General features: G+C 29.4%; 1 protein-coding gene across 1 annotated transcript in view; it reads left to right on the top strand.

Annotated features, from left to right (window-relative positions):
- Positions 1-20,889, top strand: part of LOC106784211 (WW domain-binding protein 4) — a 41,095-nt gene extending 20,206 nt beyond the window's left edge. The window contains exons 2-7 of the mRNA XM_014743512.1: positions 18,420-18,627; positions 18,760-18,861; positions 18,953-19,030; positions 19,259-19,496; positions 19,664-20,012; positions 20,190-20,889. Coding sequence (XP_014598998.1) covers positions 18,420-18,627; positions 18,760-18,861; positions 18,953-19,030; positions 19,259-19,496; positions 19,664-20,012; positions 20,190-20,409 — 1,195 coding nt within the window. The 3' untranslated portion in view covers positions 20,410-20,889. The remainder of the gene's footprint in view (positions 1-18,419; positions 18,628-18,759; positions 18,862-18,952; positions 19,031-19,258; positions 19,497-19,663; positions 20,013-20,189) is intronic.
- Positions 20,890-20,916: the final 27 nt, after the last annotated feature.

Below are 20,916 nucleotides of genomic sequence, written 5' to 3'. Positions count from 1 at the left end.
TTATTATTATTGTTATTATTATATTTCAAATGATTCTCAATTACTTTTACTTGAAAAAATATACTAATTACAAGAACATATCGATGATGTACCCTTTCCCGTAATTGAACATCATTAACGAGGAGAGTGTATGTTAGAAATTTACTACTACGTATAGGTTTACTATCCATTGTTTACTTAGCAACGCAACGCAATACACGTAACATATCGTGCTCAATGTAAACGTATTGTGTGTGTGCAACGATGTACCTTATAATTAATTAGCTAAATAATCGTTTATATAACGAGTAATTTATAACGAAATCCTATTGGTTTTCGTTTTGATTTTTTTTAATGTTAATATTTATCTATCAATTTTTATATATTAGTCGATTTTGTTTTGTTTAAAAAATGATTAAAATAACAAATTTATTATATATTTATGATTAAAAAAATAAAAATAATATATAAAAACACCTATATATATATAAAAATGTTGATTTGTAAAGATAATCAATTTATAGATAGATATATGTTTTTATTATTAATTCAAAAAATATTCTATGTAAATTCTATCGAGAGAGAAAAAACTTAATTTTATAACGTCGTATTTTTATTCGATTATCGAATCAGTTTGAATTTCACCTCTGGCGATCGGATTTAATTAAATCGACCTTGCGATAGTATTATCTTATTCTATGAATTCTTCTTGAAAGCGTTATAAGCTTTTCTCTGGAAATGGAATGGTTCTACGAAAAGTGTAGTAGAGCTTTAACCGGTAAGTCCTCTTATGCGGTCCATTTGCGACAAGTGCATTTTCGTGCCTGTTGGTCAGAAAATACCATGAGGTTTGTTAGATGTCTGTACTTTTAGATCCTTTCGTTGTATAACGTTCTTCTTGTCGTAATTCGCGAACAAATAAATATAGACTAATCAACGATTTTATGAAACAACATCGAAAACAATTTTTAAATACTTTTATTTTTTTTTGTTATTAACATAAATTGTAACAGCGAAACATATTGAAGTGATATTTTTTTTTTTTTTAATAAATGTTTCTTTCGCGATAAAATTATGCGAGGACGATTATTCGCATAATAATACGAGACACAAAACGCAGGATAAAACTTTCTTAGCGAGCACTTGGATTGAACGTGAAACTTTAAACAAGACACAGGGAGAAATTTTATAGCTGGCAGATTCGAGCGTTTAACGACCATCTTTTACAACGTCTCCTGCGTATAAACAGTCCTGCGTAGTATAATGTACGAGATCCTAAATAAAGATGTCAGTGGAAATATCTGAATACTCAACTGTGAAGAAGTTACCAATTAGGCGACGAAAATGAGTTAAAACTGATATGTCGAAATATAAAAATTGTATCTAAAAAACAAACATTATTACAAGTTTTTAATATATATATATATCTACATTCTTTATTTGTTTTACATTTTATATTTACGAAAAATAACTGTTTTATATATATGTATACATAAAAGAAAAAAATAATCTAATTTACATGGAATACGATCGATAATACGATTTAGAACTACAATTTATTCATAATCCAACTAAGATTACAATCGCACAAAAACGTTAGGCTCAGCTAATGGAGAGGTTTATATTTCATTTGAATAAGATCGTGAGATTGGAACATCATCACGAAAGGTGGTAGTCACCTTTTGTGATAGATAAAATCGCACGTAAATAAAAGGACATTAAAAGGGTGCTAGAAATACTACTAAAAATGATTTAAATTTTAGAAGGATGGAATTGTCGGGTCTAGAAGTGTACAGGGTAGCGTCCGACAGTCGTTTTGATATGCAAATCGTTCGTGAAAAGCAGGCCGAGTAAGTTGAAGTGAAGTTTCCCGTTTGACGATCGAAATTGACGTCTCGCGGCGTGATTTAGGGAGCGCGCCACGTGTTGATAATATTTATCTTGACATCGAACCCGTTTAAACTCCCATACTTGTGTAAACGTTCAGCCGAGCGGGAAATTTTCCAGAAATAACACCAGTCGATCGTAAGGGAAGGATTCCTTTTGTAAATCAGCACGGAGAGGTCATGATTATTTTACAATTGTTTTTGTTTCGTCTTCTTGTCGATCGAACCTTTTGTCGGATAATCGAAACAATTTTTCATACTGAATATTCCCTTTTCTTTTTATTTGTTCTCCTTTATGAACATATCTAATTTAGTTCCATTTATCTATTTCCTATCATAAATCTTACTCCTAGTTTTTTTTTTTTTTATAAAACTCTTCTATCGACTATCGATAAAGGAAATTCTTCTTTTATTCTCTCTTTTTCTTTCTCTTACGTTAAAAGTTGAACCAAAGTCAAAAGAATTTAATAATAAATTATATAAATTAATTACTTTTTACATATATATGCATTATTTAAATTCGGATTACCGATGAAAAAAATATTCAAAAGAAAAGCCGTTAGTAGTTTGTTACATTAGATTGTTATGTTTACGAATAAAATATCCTTAACAAAAAAAATAAAACGAAAGGAAAAGAAAACTATTGTTGGATTATTCATCCGTGTGTACTATTACGAGGAATGTTTCGCGAAGGAACGTTTAAATATTTGTTTAGATTCTCAGATCTTTTCATATAATATTCGGTATAAAGGAATTACCTTTTTCATCTTTCCTTCAATCGAATACAATAAATATATGTAAACGTTTTCTGAAAAGAAGAAAGGGAGAGGATGGGGAAAGAAAGCGAGAGAAAGAGAACATGCAAAATGCTTTCTGCGCGTGCAGACAAATCGAGACGATTAGACTCGCATCTATTTCGATCTAGAAAAGAGGTCGGAGTAACAGATCGTATCGTAACAAATACCTCTCGGCATTACCTGAAGACTTGGGCAGGGTTTGACAATCGATTATCCAAATCCTAGGAAAAGCGAACGTGGCTGGTTTCGATTCTGCAGAAGAAGCTGCACCTTTGCTCGATCACATAAATCGTTTCCCACCCCTCCTCCCCTCCTCCCCATTCACATTCTCGATTGCTCTCGTAACGTTCTCTATGTAAATTTCCTTCTTCACTGAAAAAATATTGCCAGTGGGTCACGTCTAAGCTGTCTCTAATAAATACATATATTTGTAATATTTTTGATACATTTCTAAAATCAAATTTATCTGACATAGAAAAATTGAAAAAATTATATCATGGATACGTAATTATGTGGGATGCGAGTTAGAGTGTATATATATGTGCTAGGACAAAGTTAGATATGTCTATTGAAGGAAAGAAAAGAAAAGATTGATGGTCTCTTGAAATAGTGTTGTGTATGTGTATATGTCGTCTGTGACAGCGGTCTGTGCGAGCGGTTGTTAATCAAAGCAACGATTATCAAGTTTATACTTCATTGCGGTATCGATTAAAATTATCGTATGCATGTATGTATGTCCTGTGTGTGTGTGTGTATGTGTATCCTGGTTACCTTCGTGTGAGTTTCGGAAAGAAAGAAAATAATGTATCGATGAGTGATTTAACGGGAGAGCAGTATGAGATGAACTAGCGACGAGAAAATATATTGGGAAATTTTTAGAGAGTACAGTGAGTTATGTGCAATTATAGAGAGAACATCGAGTTTTGTGTATTGGAGAATATTTTAACATAATTCTTGGGAGATTATAATGAGTTATGTGAATCATTGCCAGAATAGCAATGATGAGACTTATTATTCATTTTTGTATTCATATTTCATATTTCAATAAACTTAATCCTACAATTATATGCATAATAACGTAACCAATAATGTTTATTTATAATGAAGAAAACTGAGATATTAAAGAATCAAATATAATATAAAAGATAGGAGTATTTCGATCACGACTATTATAATAATCTCGATACATGTACGCGCCTTCAAAACACGTCCCCACTCCTCAATATCCGGTCTATAACAACCGCTTGTTAAATAACAGAATTATATGCACCTGGAAACGACCTTCCCATCCTTATAATCCGGAACGACTTAGGCTTGTTCGTAACAATTTATAAATACTTCAAATACGAATACATATCTATATGTTTAAATACATCAAACATGATAAATATATACAAGTATCTATATATACATATGTAAAAACATTGAACATACGCAAATAGGAAAATTTATGTACATATAAATTTTTAAATTTCCGTAGTTGTTTTACTTACACAAGCTTGAAAACACTCCCGCTCCCCTGTGCACTAAACACAGCTAACTAAAGCATATATTCCGGATTGACCAAAATCTTCTGAACATTCTAGAGATCGAAAAACATGCTTAAAATATAGATTGGCTAATCTTAGTGGACATTTTATAGAATACCCAGGCAGTTTATACAATCTGTACATTGACCGTAACATATATACATATATATATTTTCTCGTATAAGTTCGTATGTTGTTTTTAGTATTTTACATTTTTATGAGGTTTCAATTTACGAGATAGGAAGTATCGACTCGAATAACTTCGTCTAGTTTCGTGAGCAACTTCATTCTATTCGATCATGCTTCTGCATGTATCCTCGTATTAATTTATTATAGTTTTTAATGAAGAGACTTCAGTGAATTTGAATTAAATCATTGCTTATTATTATTAAAAGAAACGAAATTAAAAAGCTTCATATTTAATCTACGAATTTTATTTTTCATGGATCAGGCATATAATTATGTACTATATTAACTTTCATTATTTCCTTCCTTTTTTTCCGCAGGAAAATCTTGGTCCCTTAAGATACTAAATAAATCGAAGGTTTTATTAAGTCAAGATTAAAATGTAATAATATTTGATTAAAGTTTAAATGAACCGTTTCAGTTAGAATAGAGGTTTTTGAAAAAATCCTTGTCAAAAAATGACAAGCTGTTTTATAACGCTTGTTCCAATACACGTTGATATATCCAATCGTGCAACACGGCCCGATACTTTAATACTTTTTAATATAAACAGCATGATCGCATTGCGTGTCACTCAAACGATTAATGGAATTTGGGAAAGTTCGAGAAATTTTTTACAAGGATATTTTCCACAAGTTATACTCGATAAAAAACTGATTACTATTAATCGCTAATATTTATTTCTTTATTTCATTCGAATGGGGAATATGGATAAATAAATACGTCGACAAAGGTCAAAATATTTTTAAATTCGCGTGAATACTGAACGTATACGATCAAAAACTTCTACGAAAACTCTTGATAATATTTCATACATGAGATGCACCGGTTCTCGGGCAATGCTTGCACGAAATTTCCATCTAAATAGTGCAAATCGTGAAAACGTTTACTCGTCTTGCATGAACTGTATTCTTTCGAGCAAATCAATTTTTATGTACAGTTTTCTAAAAATCTTCCAGAAACTGCTCGCACGACTGGAGAATATCGACATAAATTCGATTTTATAAGAATATTATTATATTTTTTCTTTTCTTTTCTATCTAATACTTCAAATAATTTGTTAAATAAAATTGTTCCCATCAGATTGAAAAAATTTATCGTATATGTAGTGTTTTCTTATTTTACATTAATTTATATAATATTTATCAGTTATTTTTTGTACATTACTTTCATTTCTTTGATAACAACGATTATATGAATAAGTTATTAATCAAATTCTAAAATGCTGTGACTTATACATTAATTAAAATCGTTAACTCTACATATATATACATCCTTTCACGAAAATTAACGCACAAAATAACTCGCACGAAAATACTATTGAAAAAAAAAACAATGATTAACACATATATGTATATATATATATATATATATAAGTTGTTATCCATATGATAATTGTATGAAATTAAAAGAAATCATTGTGAATTATCTTAACTAGGTAATTATTGATAAATTCCAAATCATTATAAATTTTATCATTTCAGCACATTAGAGTTATGAAAATAGATATAGTTTATCATTTTATTGATACAATCGGAATTATTAATTTCTTTTATAATTAATTAATTTCATTATCCACAATTGTTTGATTATCATTAAATCACCATATATTATTTTCTTTATTTCTTCATCTAAAGACGAATTGTTGTCTGATCAACGAAAAAATGTATGTAGCTACTTGTCTTTTTAGAATAAAACGCGGTTAACACGTTTCCTATAAAACGTACGTGCAATATCTCGTTTTCTTTCTCGCAAAACCACATTTTCTTCATTTATAAGCTATTATATATATATATATGATTCAGACTATTCACAGGCACACATGCACAAACACACTTAATCCTGTCTTACTTCATGCTATGATATTTTCTTTGTATATACGTTATTAAAGATATACATAAGTTCAATTAAAATTTGTTTAAATTTATCACTACTTAGAGAAATTAAAATTATACAAAAATATATATACATATTTATATATATTTTCAAATTAAAATAATTCTTCTCTTTTCTTTATTTTCTTTTTCTGTGACAAAATGGCATAAGAAAGATTATAAAAAAATCGGTTAGTAACTTGAAGACTTACAAGATCATTTGCAAGTATGCGAAGCCAATATAAATTGGATGCAATATGTGGAGTGTACATAATGTGTACTTAGAAAAGGTATTACGGATTAGGGATATACATATTAGTCGATTAAAAAATATAACGATATTGAGAGGAAACGATATTGAAAATGTTCGTATAATGATACTAACTAGATGAATCCTTTATAATCATTTTTAAGGGCCAATGACGAGTAACTAATTGTGCTGATTGATCGCAATTGAATCTTAAGGTTCCAATTATCTTGAATATAAACGAATGATTGTTAGCCATAGCTTTCGTCGAATTAATTTCAAACAGAATTACAATAATATTCGTAATAAGGTAATATCTTTCTTAATATAATTGATTAATTATATGGTAAAATAATAATAATTATCGATGTTGTTTTACAAAGATACTTTTTTTCCTAAAAATTCGTTAATATTTATTTAAAAAATGCGAATTTTGTACAGCTTATCGTAAATTTGCGTTTACGAATTAATAAGATATTTGTTTTACTTTTTACTTCGTGACATTCCTTCTACTTCATCGGTTTCACCTTTCGAAAGAGTTTTTTTGAACACGAGAATGCTTTCGTCGTGTTATCGTTTCAACGTTTGTTTCTATATGTATAGAAAAACATATATATTTCTGTTAAGATTTATTTTTAACAAAATCATAACAATCAAATCTGTCGGATAAAGCTTTTAGTAGAGATTACACTTTTATTTCATATTGAAAGCAATTTTGTAAAGATCCCAAAAGATTTTGTTTGAGTGAAAAAACATTGAAGATAAAGTATTTCGGATGATTTATCTTTAATTTATAATGTGTCTTGTTCCTTATTAAGAATGTCAAAATGAAATAGAGAAAAGAAACAAGCAAAGTATAATATTAATAATAAAACATTAGTAACATATATGCGTAAAAATACAGGTTAATCCACGTAATCGATGATGGATTTAGGTAAACATTTCACAACTGTACGAGCCATTAATTGTCTGGTATATAAATCAACAAGCAAATTGGATTACGAGTCGGCGCATCATTTATTAGTGACATAACTTTATAAAACCTCAGCGTTAGCTTTGATCTGTCGTTAACACTCACAGTATTTCGTTCAATTGCTTTTGTTCCAACCAAGAGTTCTTTTTTCTTTTTGTTTTTTTTTATTCCTTTTTTCCACCCCCTATCTCAGTTGCCATCGGTAAACCGCTTTCAACATATAAATATCTTTATGTATTACGAGCCCGTTGTCAGAAGCAAGCGTCGTGTAGTCGGTTAGAAAGAGAATCGTGTTAGAACACGTGCATTTGGTCCTTGAAAAATAGAAAAAGGGAGGAAAAAAAGATTACGAGAAAAACGCTTGAAAATTTTAGTTTCTGTAAGAATTAACTATTTGTTCATTTTTATATTACGCGTAGAAGAGAAAAGTATTGTCATAAATAATTATTTATATATTTATGATGTAAATAAAATTCGATCCCATGCAAACGTAAGATAAAATATAGATATATAAGTATGTCACATAAGAAAATTGTTAATATTGTTAATTCTTTATAATTCAATTTTGTTTAAAAAAATATTATTATAACTTATACTTATAAGGAAAACCCCCAATTGAGTCCTCTTAGATCACAATAGAAATGGATGTGTGTGTTAGTAATACTCTTTGAATAATCACAGTAAAAAAATTTGTGTCGAATATACATTAATAATTAGTTTTGTGTGTGTGACGAACAAAGAAATACAATAAAATCTATAAGATAGATATTATATATGCAGATGCACACGTAACTTTAAAGTTTTATGACATCTGAGAGATTTAAAACAAAAACCACAATAATATCTTTTTCTGAAAAGATTGTGTGATATCCACTTTGAAATAAATAAAAATTATTGCAAAAACTAGTGCAATGCAAGAGAACTTTCTTTGATTTTCTCTCTCCCTGTTTTTCTTTCTTTTTCTTTCTTTCCTTTTTTTTGTATTTCTCTCTCGTCGAGTAGCAATCGTCCGAAGCACTTTTTTACTTCGTAATCCAAGAGAACTCCTTTGAATGATTGTCCTACTTTTCAACCGAAAATCCTGTACGGACGGTAAAATTTAAATCGAAATAAATTTTCGAATTTTAATGCCATGAGCTGCTGCACGCACCCCCTCCCATCGTTCCAGAATTCCCATATGAACAAACTTTCCTATAATCGTGAATATATCATTGTTTATTAACTGGCATCTAACTTGAATTTGACGATATTAATTCGAATCTCATTTCTGTGAATTTGTTCGAACGAATTCTTCCTATTTGATGATCGAACAAATTTTCAATTATGAATTTATTTTATTTTATTGTATGAATCATTGTTAAGCTGTAGATATATCTATATTTTTTAAAAAGTAATCAAATTTATTTATTCAATTTGTTCAATTAGTAATGTTATAGTTAGTAATAGTATTTCAGGTATAAATAAATAACACCCTCTTCAGTTTATTTTTTATTAATAATTCCGACATTATACTTTTTTGCCAGTTAAATACAATACTATTAAAAGTAATAATTTAATTATCAGAAACAGAAGCAATGAAAATTCAGTAAAAAGTGTTCCCACGTTACACATATTGATTCAAGCAATAAATTTTATTTTCTTTCTTCGCGTACGCTCGATTTTTCTACTCGTTGCTTCAACATAAAGTTCGCTGTCGTTCAAATATTATGCCATTATTTGCTGGTATTTTTGTTTCATTCTTCGCTTTTCCTTTTTTCTTTTTCATTTCTATTTCAACGAATGCCTGAATTGTTATCAATTTATTTTATGCACGAGAGAAAGAAACAGGTATGGAGGAAGAAAAAGAAAAAGCTGGTTAAACGAACGTTGTAATTGGATGCAAGCCAATTGTCTCGAGAGAATATTTGTTTTCTCAGAGAACTCTTCGTAAAAACGGCATAAAACGATTTAGTACGAACTGTCTTCAAACATTTTTCATTGACAATGGTCACAATTTTCCCTACTCGATTTTGTCATACGTTCGAATCCATCGCGGAAAAAGACATAAACTTGACACGATACTTTCGAACGTTCTTCCAAATGATGACTTTACGAGTTTTCGATAAGGATCATTCACATTTTAATCTCGATATCTTCATTATAAAATTACAATATAAATATATATAGCGGAAAATCAATTTAAATTTGCTTAAATAAATTGATAATTATATTTTATTGACAATAATGACTGTTGGGAAAGATTAATAATATAATAATTCTACGAACAATAACGTAATAGCGTTATTTAAAAATTAAGATAAATTGTGACACTTCTATCGTTCATTTTATAATTTATCGTACATTAATGGCATATAAATATCTAGGTCAATTTTTAACGCTTCCATATTATTTCCTTTTCATCTTGAAATTGTTAGTTCACATTGAATACCACAGTAACGTACTGGATACGAGGCTACATTTTTTGGCAAGATTTTTGATAGTTGACTCGTTTCTTATACGATATTTTTCTTTCTCACTCTCTAGCCCTATTTCTTACTATTTCTCACGGGAGATATTACGTTATCCCCTCTCCCCCCGCCCCTCCCTATTTTTCCTTTCTTTTCTTTTGGAGAAAAAAGATACTACGTACACAACGGCACTTTTTTTTCTTTCTTCTCAAAACCATCCCTTGATGTCAGCGAAGATAAATCGAGAGATTTACGATATTGAGGACCAACCCCAAAAGTAAGGGGAAAAAACTTGGCGTAAAAAGGAAAAAAAATCCCGATAATATGTAGTTTTAAAAGTGATAATAAATAATTCGTAATGAAGATAAAGAGAGATGGATATACGTACATATGAAGGAAAATTAAATAAATATACTTATTGTATAATAATTTAAATAAGATTTAACAGGAATTAATCGACAATACTTTTTCATTCAGGTTCATGATCGCTCAACTTCATACTTCTTCATTCTTTTGAAATGAATATACGGAAAGAGCATCAAGCTAACCAATCTCTGTATCCTTTTACAAAATTCAGAACTCTCGAAGGAAACGTTTCATCTAACTAAGACAGAATAATTAATTATTCCTTATTATGCGTATACTCTACGGACACGCACTATATCCTTGCATTATGGAAACGTTTTAACTCGAAAGTAGCATTCCGATATTTAATCGAAATTCTCTTTTACCATCACTGTCTCTGGCAATTTTAAATTCTCTGTCATGATTATATACTAAAATCAATGTGAAATATATCAGTGTTTTAATTAAAGCCTTAATGTTACGAAATATAAAAGAAATATATAAAGGATTAACAATAATATCTACTTAGACATTAAATTAGAAATTAAATTAAATTAAAAAACTACAAAATAATCTATTATAGTAAATTTTTAACTTATTTTCACAATTTTATTAAGTCGATTATAATTTTTTGTATAGTAAAATGACGAAGAAAATAAGAAAATATTTGAATTTTATATTGTAATTATGCATCAGCCAAAAAAAAATACGGTTTAACAATCAATAATTGATGACAAGTATATTTAAATGTTATTAGAACAAAACCTAATCAAATATCAAACAATTTGTAGAATTTTACAAATCAAAAAATATAATACGTAAACAAGAATTGAAAGAAAAAGTACAATTGTTATAGGTGCACGTATGTGATAAGCAATCCTGACGAGAATCGAATGATTATTTTTGTTCCAAGAGAAATTACACAGTTTCCTCCTCCCCCTACGAATTTTTATTTTTTGATATTAAATTCTTGAGCGAAATTAACGCATATACCACGACATACCGCCGTACGATTATCGTTGGATACTCGGTTTCCGAGAGATAGGGATAAAATTTATCGACGTATATTTCGTACGAACCCGCAACAGTTAAAAACGATCGACGAAACGCATATATGTAGGTACGTCCAGCAAAAACGATAGTCTCGCAGATGTGTTTGTTCTCACGTGAATCGAACATGGTGGGTTTGTGAATAAAATGTAATAAGTAAATTGAAAAATTAATTAACAAGGAAAGCTTGGCGAGAAACGTTCACTTCATTCTCTCTCTCTCTCTCTCTCTCTCTCTCTTAACTATATTTTTTTATTTAACATTATGCATGTATTATAATATATTTGTTTAATACTTTAATATATCTCCAGTGATTTATTGTAATAAAATGTAGGGATAATATTACATATATATTATATCAATATCTACATTGATTTTTTTATTAACTAGAAGAAATTTTTCGTAATTGATCGTATCTCAGATTGATGATTTCTTCGAAAGTAAATTCTTCGAAACGTAGAAGACTAGAAACTAACGTGAAAATGGATAGTCACTATGTGTCCATACTTTGATTAATAACCATATCTTTATAGGACGTATAAGCGACTTGCAATATCGACAAAATGATAGATGACAGAAATACGTTTGCAAAAGTATAGCGAATTCATCGATCAATTTCTTTACTACCGTAACTATTCGTAAATAAGTTTTTCAAATGTCAATAATATTCTAACGTATTTTACGTATTTTGTTAACTTAAAAACTAACAAATTTTCTTTCCTTTTCCCAGAGTTTTCAACAAGTACGATTAATGTTCATTCGAGATTAGATGTTATTATCATTCAATTGCCTTGTTTACGATTTAGTTTGGCATCGCGTTTGGCACTATAGCTAACAGATGTTAGACTTATTATTCATTTCTTTCTAAATCCGTGATTATTATTCGTAATTAACGGATTTTTCTTGTTAATTTCATTGTTATATTTTTTTTTATAAACAATCACTTTATTTTCTAATGGTCAACATTAGATTATTATCATCAGAATCGTGATTATTGTCATAAACAATAATATTAATGATCTCAAAAGTTAAACTATCTAACTTGTGTTTATGTCGGTATCACGAGCCTGACTCGTGATTTTCAGGTTTGCTCTGTATGTTTTGTACCAGAAGTCTTATACAGCAAAGAGTTATTACAAATTAGAAACTAATATTATACTCGATTAATATTCTTATTATTGTTTTACTAATTAGAAGAGAAGCAAGTTTACAACACTTAAATAATATTCTGTATATGTTAAACGAGCGTCCGAGTTGACTAAGAGCCAAGTTGTAACAACACACCAAAGTCTGGCTCGTTTGCGACCTTGTTAGAAACCTTACAATAGACCGCCAATAGTACGCGTAACAAGGTTAGTATATCTACTTCGTTAATCGGTCGCGGTCTGTGTAACAACTCTGTATCTTGTTACAAAAGGGATTTTAGTAAATATAAGTATTGTTAATCCATGAAAAATCATAGGAATTACTATCGTTAACAAAATTTTAAATAATAATCTGTTAAAAATGAAATAGAAAGATATGATATAAATACTTTTATAAGAATATATCTGTAATATCAAATAATAATTAATTTAGAGAAAAATATTTATTAAACTTTCTCGAAAAGCTTTTACGTGTTAATTGATTTATTTTGCCACTCGTTTCATCGTTAAAAATGAATGCATTTTTTTCTTTTTTCTTTCGTCATCTCGTTATTTGAAACGTGCTCGATGGATTACGAAAGGCAAATAAATAAAATTTCTTTTCAACGATACCTTTTACCTTATCTTGGAATTATTCCATTGCATCTAGATGGAAAACTTGTTTTTTTTTTTTTACTGATATAATATTCTTTTGTACGGTTTATTTTATGGCATTTTATGTTATATACAAATACCTACTATATACGAAAACACGATTTATTTAAAAAATGAAAACCAGTAAAATTATCTTATATATGTAATTGCTATTTACAAAATCGGTTATGTACATCAAATTTGTTTTTCAAAATTCGAAGAATTTTATTATTTTTTTTTCAGTGGAGAAATATTCGACTGACAGTTGTCAGTTGTATTTTTTTATGATAAATAATACGATTTACTTTTTTTTCAGATTTTCAAAATGTTTATATAGCTTCACGTCAGCTAACAGATTGCGTAAAAATCACAATGTTGATTTTAGATTGAAAAATAAACGATTCATATTTAATGGTTTAATAAAACTAACTTGTACAAAGGCATTTGAACATCTCTCCCTCTTTCTCTCTCTCTCATTATTTTTCTTATAATCTAAACAATAATAATATCAGTAAATAATTCTTAGACAAAAGACTTTTGGCACGTGTTATACCAAGTAGAATAGCCAAAAGATTTGATTTTATTATTCTTATTATCGCGTAGTTGACCTACGTGCAAAACGTGACGTAGCTTTCTCTCTCTCTCTCTTTCTCTCTCTTTCTCTCTCATCTTTTGACAAGCAAAGGGACGATGCAAATTGCATCGAGAAATCACAACCGTCCCAAGACCGAGCTCTATTAATAATAGATCGTATTAATAGTGCCACGGTTCTATAGATAGTGCCATCAGGTACCTAGGCTTGCAAGCTGGTTATGGACGCATCATTAGTATACTTCAACTGAGTCTCTCATTTTCACGACGGACTTCAAACATGAACTCTTGTAACTTTGACACACCTATTTGACCTATGTAATTGATTAGCTAAAAGAGAATTACTATGTTTAATTTCCTGTGTTTTTTTTCGTGTCAATGATTTAACGTTAAAATTGTCAAACACATAAAACGAATTCATTATTTTGTTTCAAATATTCGTCAAATTGGCGAATGTGTTAAAAATATATCGATTGTTTTAATATTAAATCAATAATAAATATTCAATTTTTTGCTAATTTAATGTGTAAAACACTTATAAAATATTTTTAATGATATTTTTAAAAGGCTGAAAGTATACTTGCTAATTAAAGGTATACATTATTTTGTTGTATCTCTTGTATACAAAAACTTATGAAATGTATTGGATTAATATATTATTAATTATGAGATTATTTTGGCATTTTACTTTATAAAAATGAAGATTAATATAAGAGATTGATATTGTAGTTTAAAATGTTATTTTTCAATATAAGAAACCAAAGAAAACAAATAGGATCTTTATTTCTACGAAATCCAAAGTATTATGAGAAAGATTAAAAGATTAGATTTCTTTTAATCTTGTCTCGAGATTTAACTTGATTTACATACATATAAACCAACTACGCTTGATGATTATCGATTTTCCTTGCTTGTAGTAGAATCAAACCTGTTGCTACGGTCTGTTATATGTGAGAGCGAGTGAAATAGACAAATTAGACTAGCAAAAGCACTTGTCTATGAGTTCGGACTAAACCATCGTCCACACTTATCTAGTAAATTTAGGTGCACGGATAGATTCAAAAGTGAGTGTAAGCGTATGCATTTTGCGTATATATATTATACTTGTGTTGAGGACACCCAAGGCTGAGTTAGAGAAAATGAGTCGAGCTTAAAAAGAGTAGAGGAGACGAAGAATGAATTTGTGTGTGTGTAAATATATATACATATATATATATCTATTTTGGAAATTAGCCAAGTAACGTGCGCCTTGAAACTTAGAGTATTGATCTCGCGAAATCTTATCTGAGCTTATTGGCTTGTTCATCCATTATCGTAATTCATCGATGTTTGCTTTAATGGAACCTCCTGTCACGATCTATTCTTATGAATTAGATCGTTAAAAGTACGACATTTCCACGTTTTCTTATTGCCAATTATACTATGATACATATTTATCATCATTTAAAGTGATGAAATATTGATTTAATGTAAGCATATTTCATCGTTGAGAGAATGATGTTATATTATCTTTTCTTCCGAAACAAACAAATAAACAAATTAACGAAAAATAATTTGTATTGATGCGATTGCATTTGAAAATTACATCACATAATTGAAAATATATTACACGTTTAATTCAAGAGATTACGTCTCGATCGAGAAATTATGCAACCGCGTTATTAATTTAAACCTAATGAGCTTGTAATTGGAAGCGAACGAATTGAGGAATAATCGATAAACGAGATTTCTCTTTTATCTGAAAGATTAAACTTTAGTGGAATAAATAATAAGTACGTGGAATACGTGGAATGAAGAAAAATTTAGCTGTTCATCCAATTTTAACTTTATCTCTTCTTTCTTCCTTTCTTGCGTTTATCAAAATTTATCTTTATTTCCGACTTATATCACTGCAATCGAAGTTTCTCTTTCTTTTATAAATGTGAGCACACACACACACAAATATATATACATATATATTTATCTATCTATATTTGTCTTTTCCGTTCTGTGGGTTTCATGTTCGTTGTTATTTTAACCCTTTACACGAGCCAAATTATTTAGACGATAATTCAAAAGTAACATGGTTTTTAATTGGCTTCTCGTAATTGGCATTAGTTATATGATCTTGAAAATGCATTTGTCATCCGTAAATTACCGAATACATTTTTATACAATATAAAATTTCTTTAAATCAAATGTTTCTGCATATCTACTTATCCCTCTCTTTCTCTCTTTCTCTTTTATTTTTCAACGAATTTCCTAATTCTTCTCTGAGTACGATATACTCACACCAAGATACGAAGGCCAAGTGCAAATACTTCAGGTTGAGTAAGGTCGACGGCTAATTGCCAACTAATTCGCACTTCTCTTTGCAAGCGAGAAAAGAATTGTCTTGGTTTATCAACGTATTTTCCCCTACTATCTTCTTACTTCGTCAAATTAGGTAAGCAACATGATCCAACCCAGAGAAAATTGTTGCTATTGAATTTGTGTAAACATTTTTCTAAGATATTATTCTCTTCCTCTTGGATACACAGTCACAGTATAACTCTCTCTCTCTCTCTCTCTTTTTCTCTCTCTTTCTACTGTCTACGTAAAATTATTATTTGATTTCTCGATTTATTTTTCTACCTTTATCGAGATATACTATCGTTATTACATTATTGTCTGCTTTATTTTCCTCGGAAAATAATTCAAAAAACAAAATTTTATTTTGATTTCATCCAACGATGATCATATACAATTTAAAAAAAAAAAAAAATATTTATCATCCAAAATATATAGAGAGAAAAAACTAATAGATAAACCAAAAGCAAATAGATTGTTTTTTCTAGTCTAAAATAAAAATATAGTCACGATAATTTAGGTATTTGCATATCATCAAAGAAAAAAGAAACAAGTGAATAATAAAAATTTATATTAAATTCCTATAGCGATGCTCGTATACATACGAGGATGAATTGAAAAGTTTCGAGCCTCGATAGAAAAAAAAGGAATAGTTGTTTGTTAAATAAAAGTGTTTGACCGAAAAAATAAAACAAGTTTCCTATGTTAGATTCAAGTTTTTCAACCCATCCACGAATAACTCTTGTTGAAAGGAAACATTAACGAAAAGTTTGATCTTCAACATAAAAACTCGAACGCGTCTGTCCTATAATATGACTACCTGATAGCTTCAATCACTGTTAATTGCACTTTAACATACTTGACTAAAAAGAGGAGAGAGAAAGAGAGAGAGTCACGTATCCAACGCCGTTGTCGTGATTTTGTAGGAGAAAAGGACTCTTTCGTTTTCTCTTTTATGGTCGTAGCACGTAGACGTCGCATTACGCGACTGCCATACTTGTAATAACATTGCATAAAGTGCAGTATCAAGGGCTGGTTAGTCTGCGGTAGGAATAGTTAGATGTCCTTTCTTTATACCTTTAAATATCATATTACGATAGAACAGGCTACGTTAAAAAGTATTTTTTTTATTCTTAAATTAACGTTTAATTAACATAGACGACATATCGGAATCAGTTTTTGACGTTAACGGAAAAGTGAACTGGAATTAGATTCAACAATTGAATCTTTTATTTGTGTTATTTTTTTTTTTTTTTTTTTTTTTTTTTTTTTACTTCGACGATAAATCTCTCGATAATCACAAAAGTGGATTAAAACAAAGAATTGACAAAATTAATTTTATGATTTATTTTATAACATTTTAACTACCGAAAATTTTTGTCCGATAATATCATCTCAAGTTTCAACACCTACGAATGTGTTCGTTTGAAATATATATGAGTGTCTCTTTTTACCGTTTTATTTATACATATGTGCTTTTCTATATAAATGTACTGAAAAATCTTTGGGGTATTGAAGTTTGTTCGCGTAAACGTGTTTATTGATAAAGTTCATTTACGGCATTGCATTTTGTATGAATTCCAACAAGGTAGAAATTTGGGGAATGTTTTTGATGAAAATACAATTTTTGACGGAAAGTATAGGAAATGGTTCGAAAAATCTGAACGATTTCGCTTAGCGATTTCGATCTTAATGACAAGCCATATTCTGAAAAAGTTCAACTCAATACAACTATTTCGGACCATATTCGAAAACTTATATTAGTGTATAATTCAAAAACAGACAGAACTTTCTATTAGACTTAATATAAATAATTTTAATCTAAAGTAAACCATAAAAATAATTTTTTCAATATTTTGACATAGTCCACTATTATAATTACCAACACACATATAAGTACAAATATATCTAATTTTTATTTCTATTTTAAATATTATTGAGATATATACTTTAAATTTTATCGGAATTTTTTTTCTCTATTTCTTTTTCCTTTTTTGCAAAGATGCCGTAAAAAGTACTTCCGTAAAGGAAGAAAAGAGTAAAAAATTTAACAATGCTGTTACGCGTTAGGGAGATAAATAAAATTAAAAACGAGGTCGATCATAACGCGCTACGAGAGACAACGGAGCATATGCACGTAAATGGAACGCAATAATACAAGAAAGGAAATTGTAATAGGTCAAAAACGTAAAAGCCTTTGTAAAATTTTATCGGCAATGATGTTACCAATCTACAGAGAATATCTATGTATATTGTAGTCAAATAGTCTGAAATTTAAATCAAACTGTGGTATATCTTAAGAAATATGAAAGACAAATCGAAAATTTCGAAATATTATAAGAGAAGTAGTAGATGTTTTCTAAAGAAATATTTTGAAGAAAATGATTTTTAATAATTTATCCATTGCAGGGCTGATTATTGGAAATCCCAGGGACGAAAATTCTGTGACTTTTGTAAATGTTGGATCGCTGACAATAAACCGAGTATCGACTTCCATGAGGGCGGGAAGAAGCATAAAGAAAATGTCTGCAAAAGACTCAAAGAAATACACAAGAACAGCGCAAAGCAGGCAAAACAGAACAAAAAATTCGAGGACGATCTAAAAAAGATGGAAAATGTACGTAATTATTACTACCTTTTGTATAAATATAACAAACAGAATTTAACGAAACAACGAATTAATTAATTAAGAAATTCTTGATTTAGCTTCATATAATATATATAATTGTAATTAATTCTTTTCTCGTAGGCTGCCATGGCTGCTTATCTCAAAGATGTTGAAAATAATACTAGAGACATGACGGCTGATAGGATAATAAAAGAAAAACTAAACCGAACGGAAAGTCAGAAAGTATGTAACATTTTCTTTTTTCCTCTTTGTTCTTTCTTTTTTTTAAGTTCTCAAAGAAAAAGCAATATTACAAGACTTTGTTTATACGTAGATGCCACAAAATGCAAATGTTATGCCAGCGGCTGCACCGGAAACAATACCGAGATACAAGCAGAATAATTATCGACACGTGAGTATATAAATAAAATTTGTTTTTTACCTTGATATTAATTTATTTCAATGATGGCTGATTAAAATCGATTTTCTATATGAACTATTGTACATAATAATTACGAAGTATGTATATCGATCGAAGGCATTTGAAAAAGCTATGAAAGAAAAAAAGAAATTTGAAAGATTTCTCCAAACAAATATCTTATTTTTTTTTATTTATTTTTTTCGTTGAAATCGTATACAGTTCTCCCAAGAAATTGATCCTTGCGATCCGATGGCTTTGACGAGGTTGTCGCATGCGAAGAACCAACAGAGTGCCAGCTTCGAGAATAAAACTCAAGGGAAGAATAAAGCTTGTAAAGGAAAAGGAAAAAGGAAAAAGGCCCAAGAGGACGATGGACGAAGAAAAGCCGTCAGGAAACTTTGGTACGAGGCTCTCAGTCCCGAAGGATACACGTACTACTGGCACATAGAAACTAATGGTACGTATATATATATATATGTACATGTAGGTGTGGATGTGGGTATATGAGTTTATAAGTAAAGACTACAATTTACTACTTTCTCATTCAATTGCATTTTTATTGAAATAGAAAATAAAAGAAAAGAACATAATTAAAAAATATTTTCATCTTTTATATTTAACTAGAATCAGTCTGGGAACCTCCAGAAGAGGGTTATATGACATTGGTTGAACAAGAAGAGGAAGTGAAAGAACAAGCACTTCAGGAAGAACTTTTACAACAGTTAGAAAAAGAAGAAGAGGTCAAAAAAGCCAATCTTATCGAAGAACAAAGGGCTAATGCAGAACGAGAGAAAATGAAGGAATTGAGAAAGCAACAAGAAATAAAACAAGAAGTACAAATTAAAGAGGAAGAAGGAGAAGAAGTCATTGTTAATCAAGAGTCAGTAAAGGTAGAAGAGAAACCTTACAGAAGAGATTATAGTATTCCAGAATTTCAACAGCCTTATGGATCCTGGGAGACCGTCAGAGTAATGTAAATATTTGTTTATAAAATGAAAACCACCATCAGATATGACCCTTGTAATAGAATAAATTGGCTCTAAGGATTTTTAATATATAAAACCAAAAATAATGGAATTATTTCAGGTGGTCAAAGTTACTCATGACCCTATACAGATATATATATATATATAATATATTTTTCTTACAGTGAAAGGAAGCCTATAGATCTTCAATTACCGCAGCAAAAGCAAAAAAATTTGCCTACCTTCGAAAAATCTGAACCACCTCCGCCTCAAAGAACCTTCAAAGAAAAAACTTTTACTTCTATATCGACGGGAGATAGCGATGACGAGGATTCATCGGCAAGCACCTTCAAGAAACGAAAGATAGGAAATAAGAACGTACGAAAGAGATTGGATGACGATTGATGCAGCTACGTGAATGTTTCAAATGTATTTCAATTGAAAGATAACGAGAATGCTCTTTGTACGTACTCTCTAATAAAAACTTGAAAAGAACCTTTAATAATACCACATTGTAACAAAAACAGAAAATTAGACATTTTTTTCGTAACATACTTCCTATTAGTATGAATACTTCCAAAAAACATATTACTTATTATGTTGAACATATTTAGACTTAAGGCTTATGTAATTATTTGTATATGTATAATATATACTTGTGTACGCTAAGCTCTTCCCGGGCATTTAATTAATGAATAAAAAAAAAGTTAGAGATAGAAAAACAAAATAAAACGAGAGAGATGCAAATATAAAATATATATTTATAATTACTGCCATTGTAGATTTTTTAACCACATTATGAAAAACATTACCATAAAATATTCACTACAATACCGTGTTCAAATATTTCAGTACAAATATTATTGAGCGGCAATATAATATTGTTTCAAATATAACGTACATTTTTCTTTA

The sequence above is a fragment of the Polistes canadensis genome, unplaced genomic scaffold (assembly GCF_001313835.1).
Source record: "Polistes canadensis isolate GaletaPanama2010 unplaced genomic scaffold, ASM131383v1 scaffold_32, whole genome shotgun sequence".
NCBI classification, from domain to species: domain Eukaryota; kingdom Metazoa; phylum Arthropoda; class Insecta; order Hymenoptera; family Vespidae; genus Polistes; species Polistes canadensis.
The sequence above is the reverse complement of the archived record's forward strand: the minus strand, read 5'-3'. Positions and strand labels throughout refer to the sequence as shown.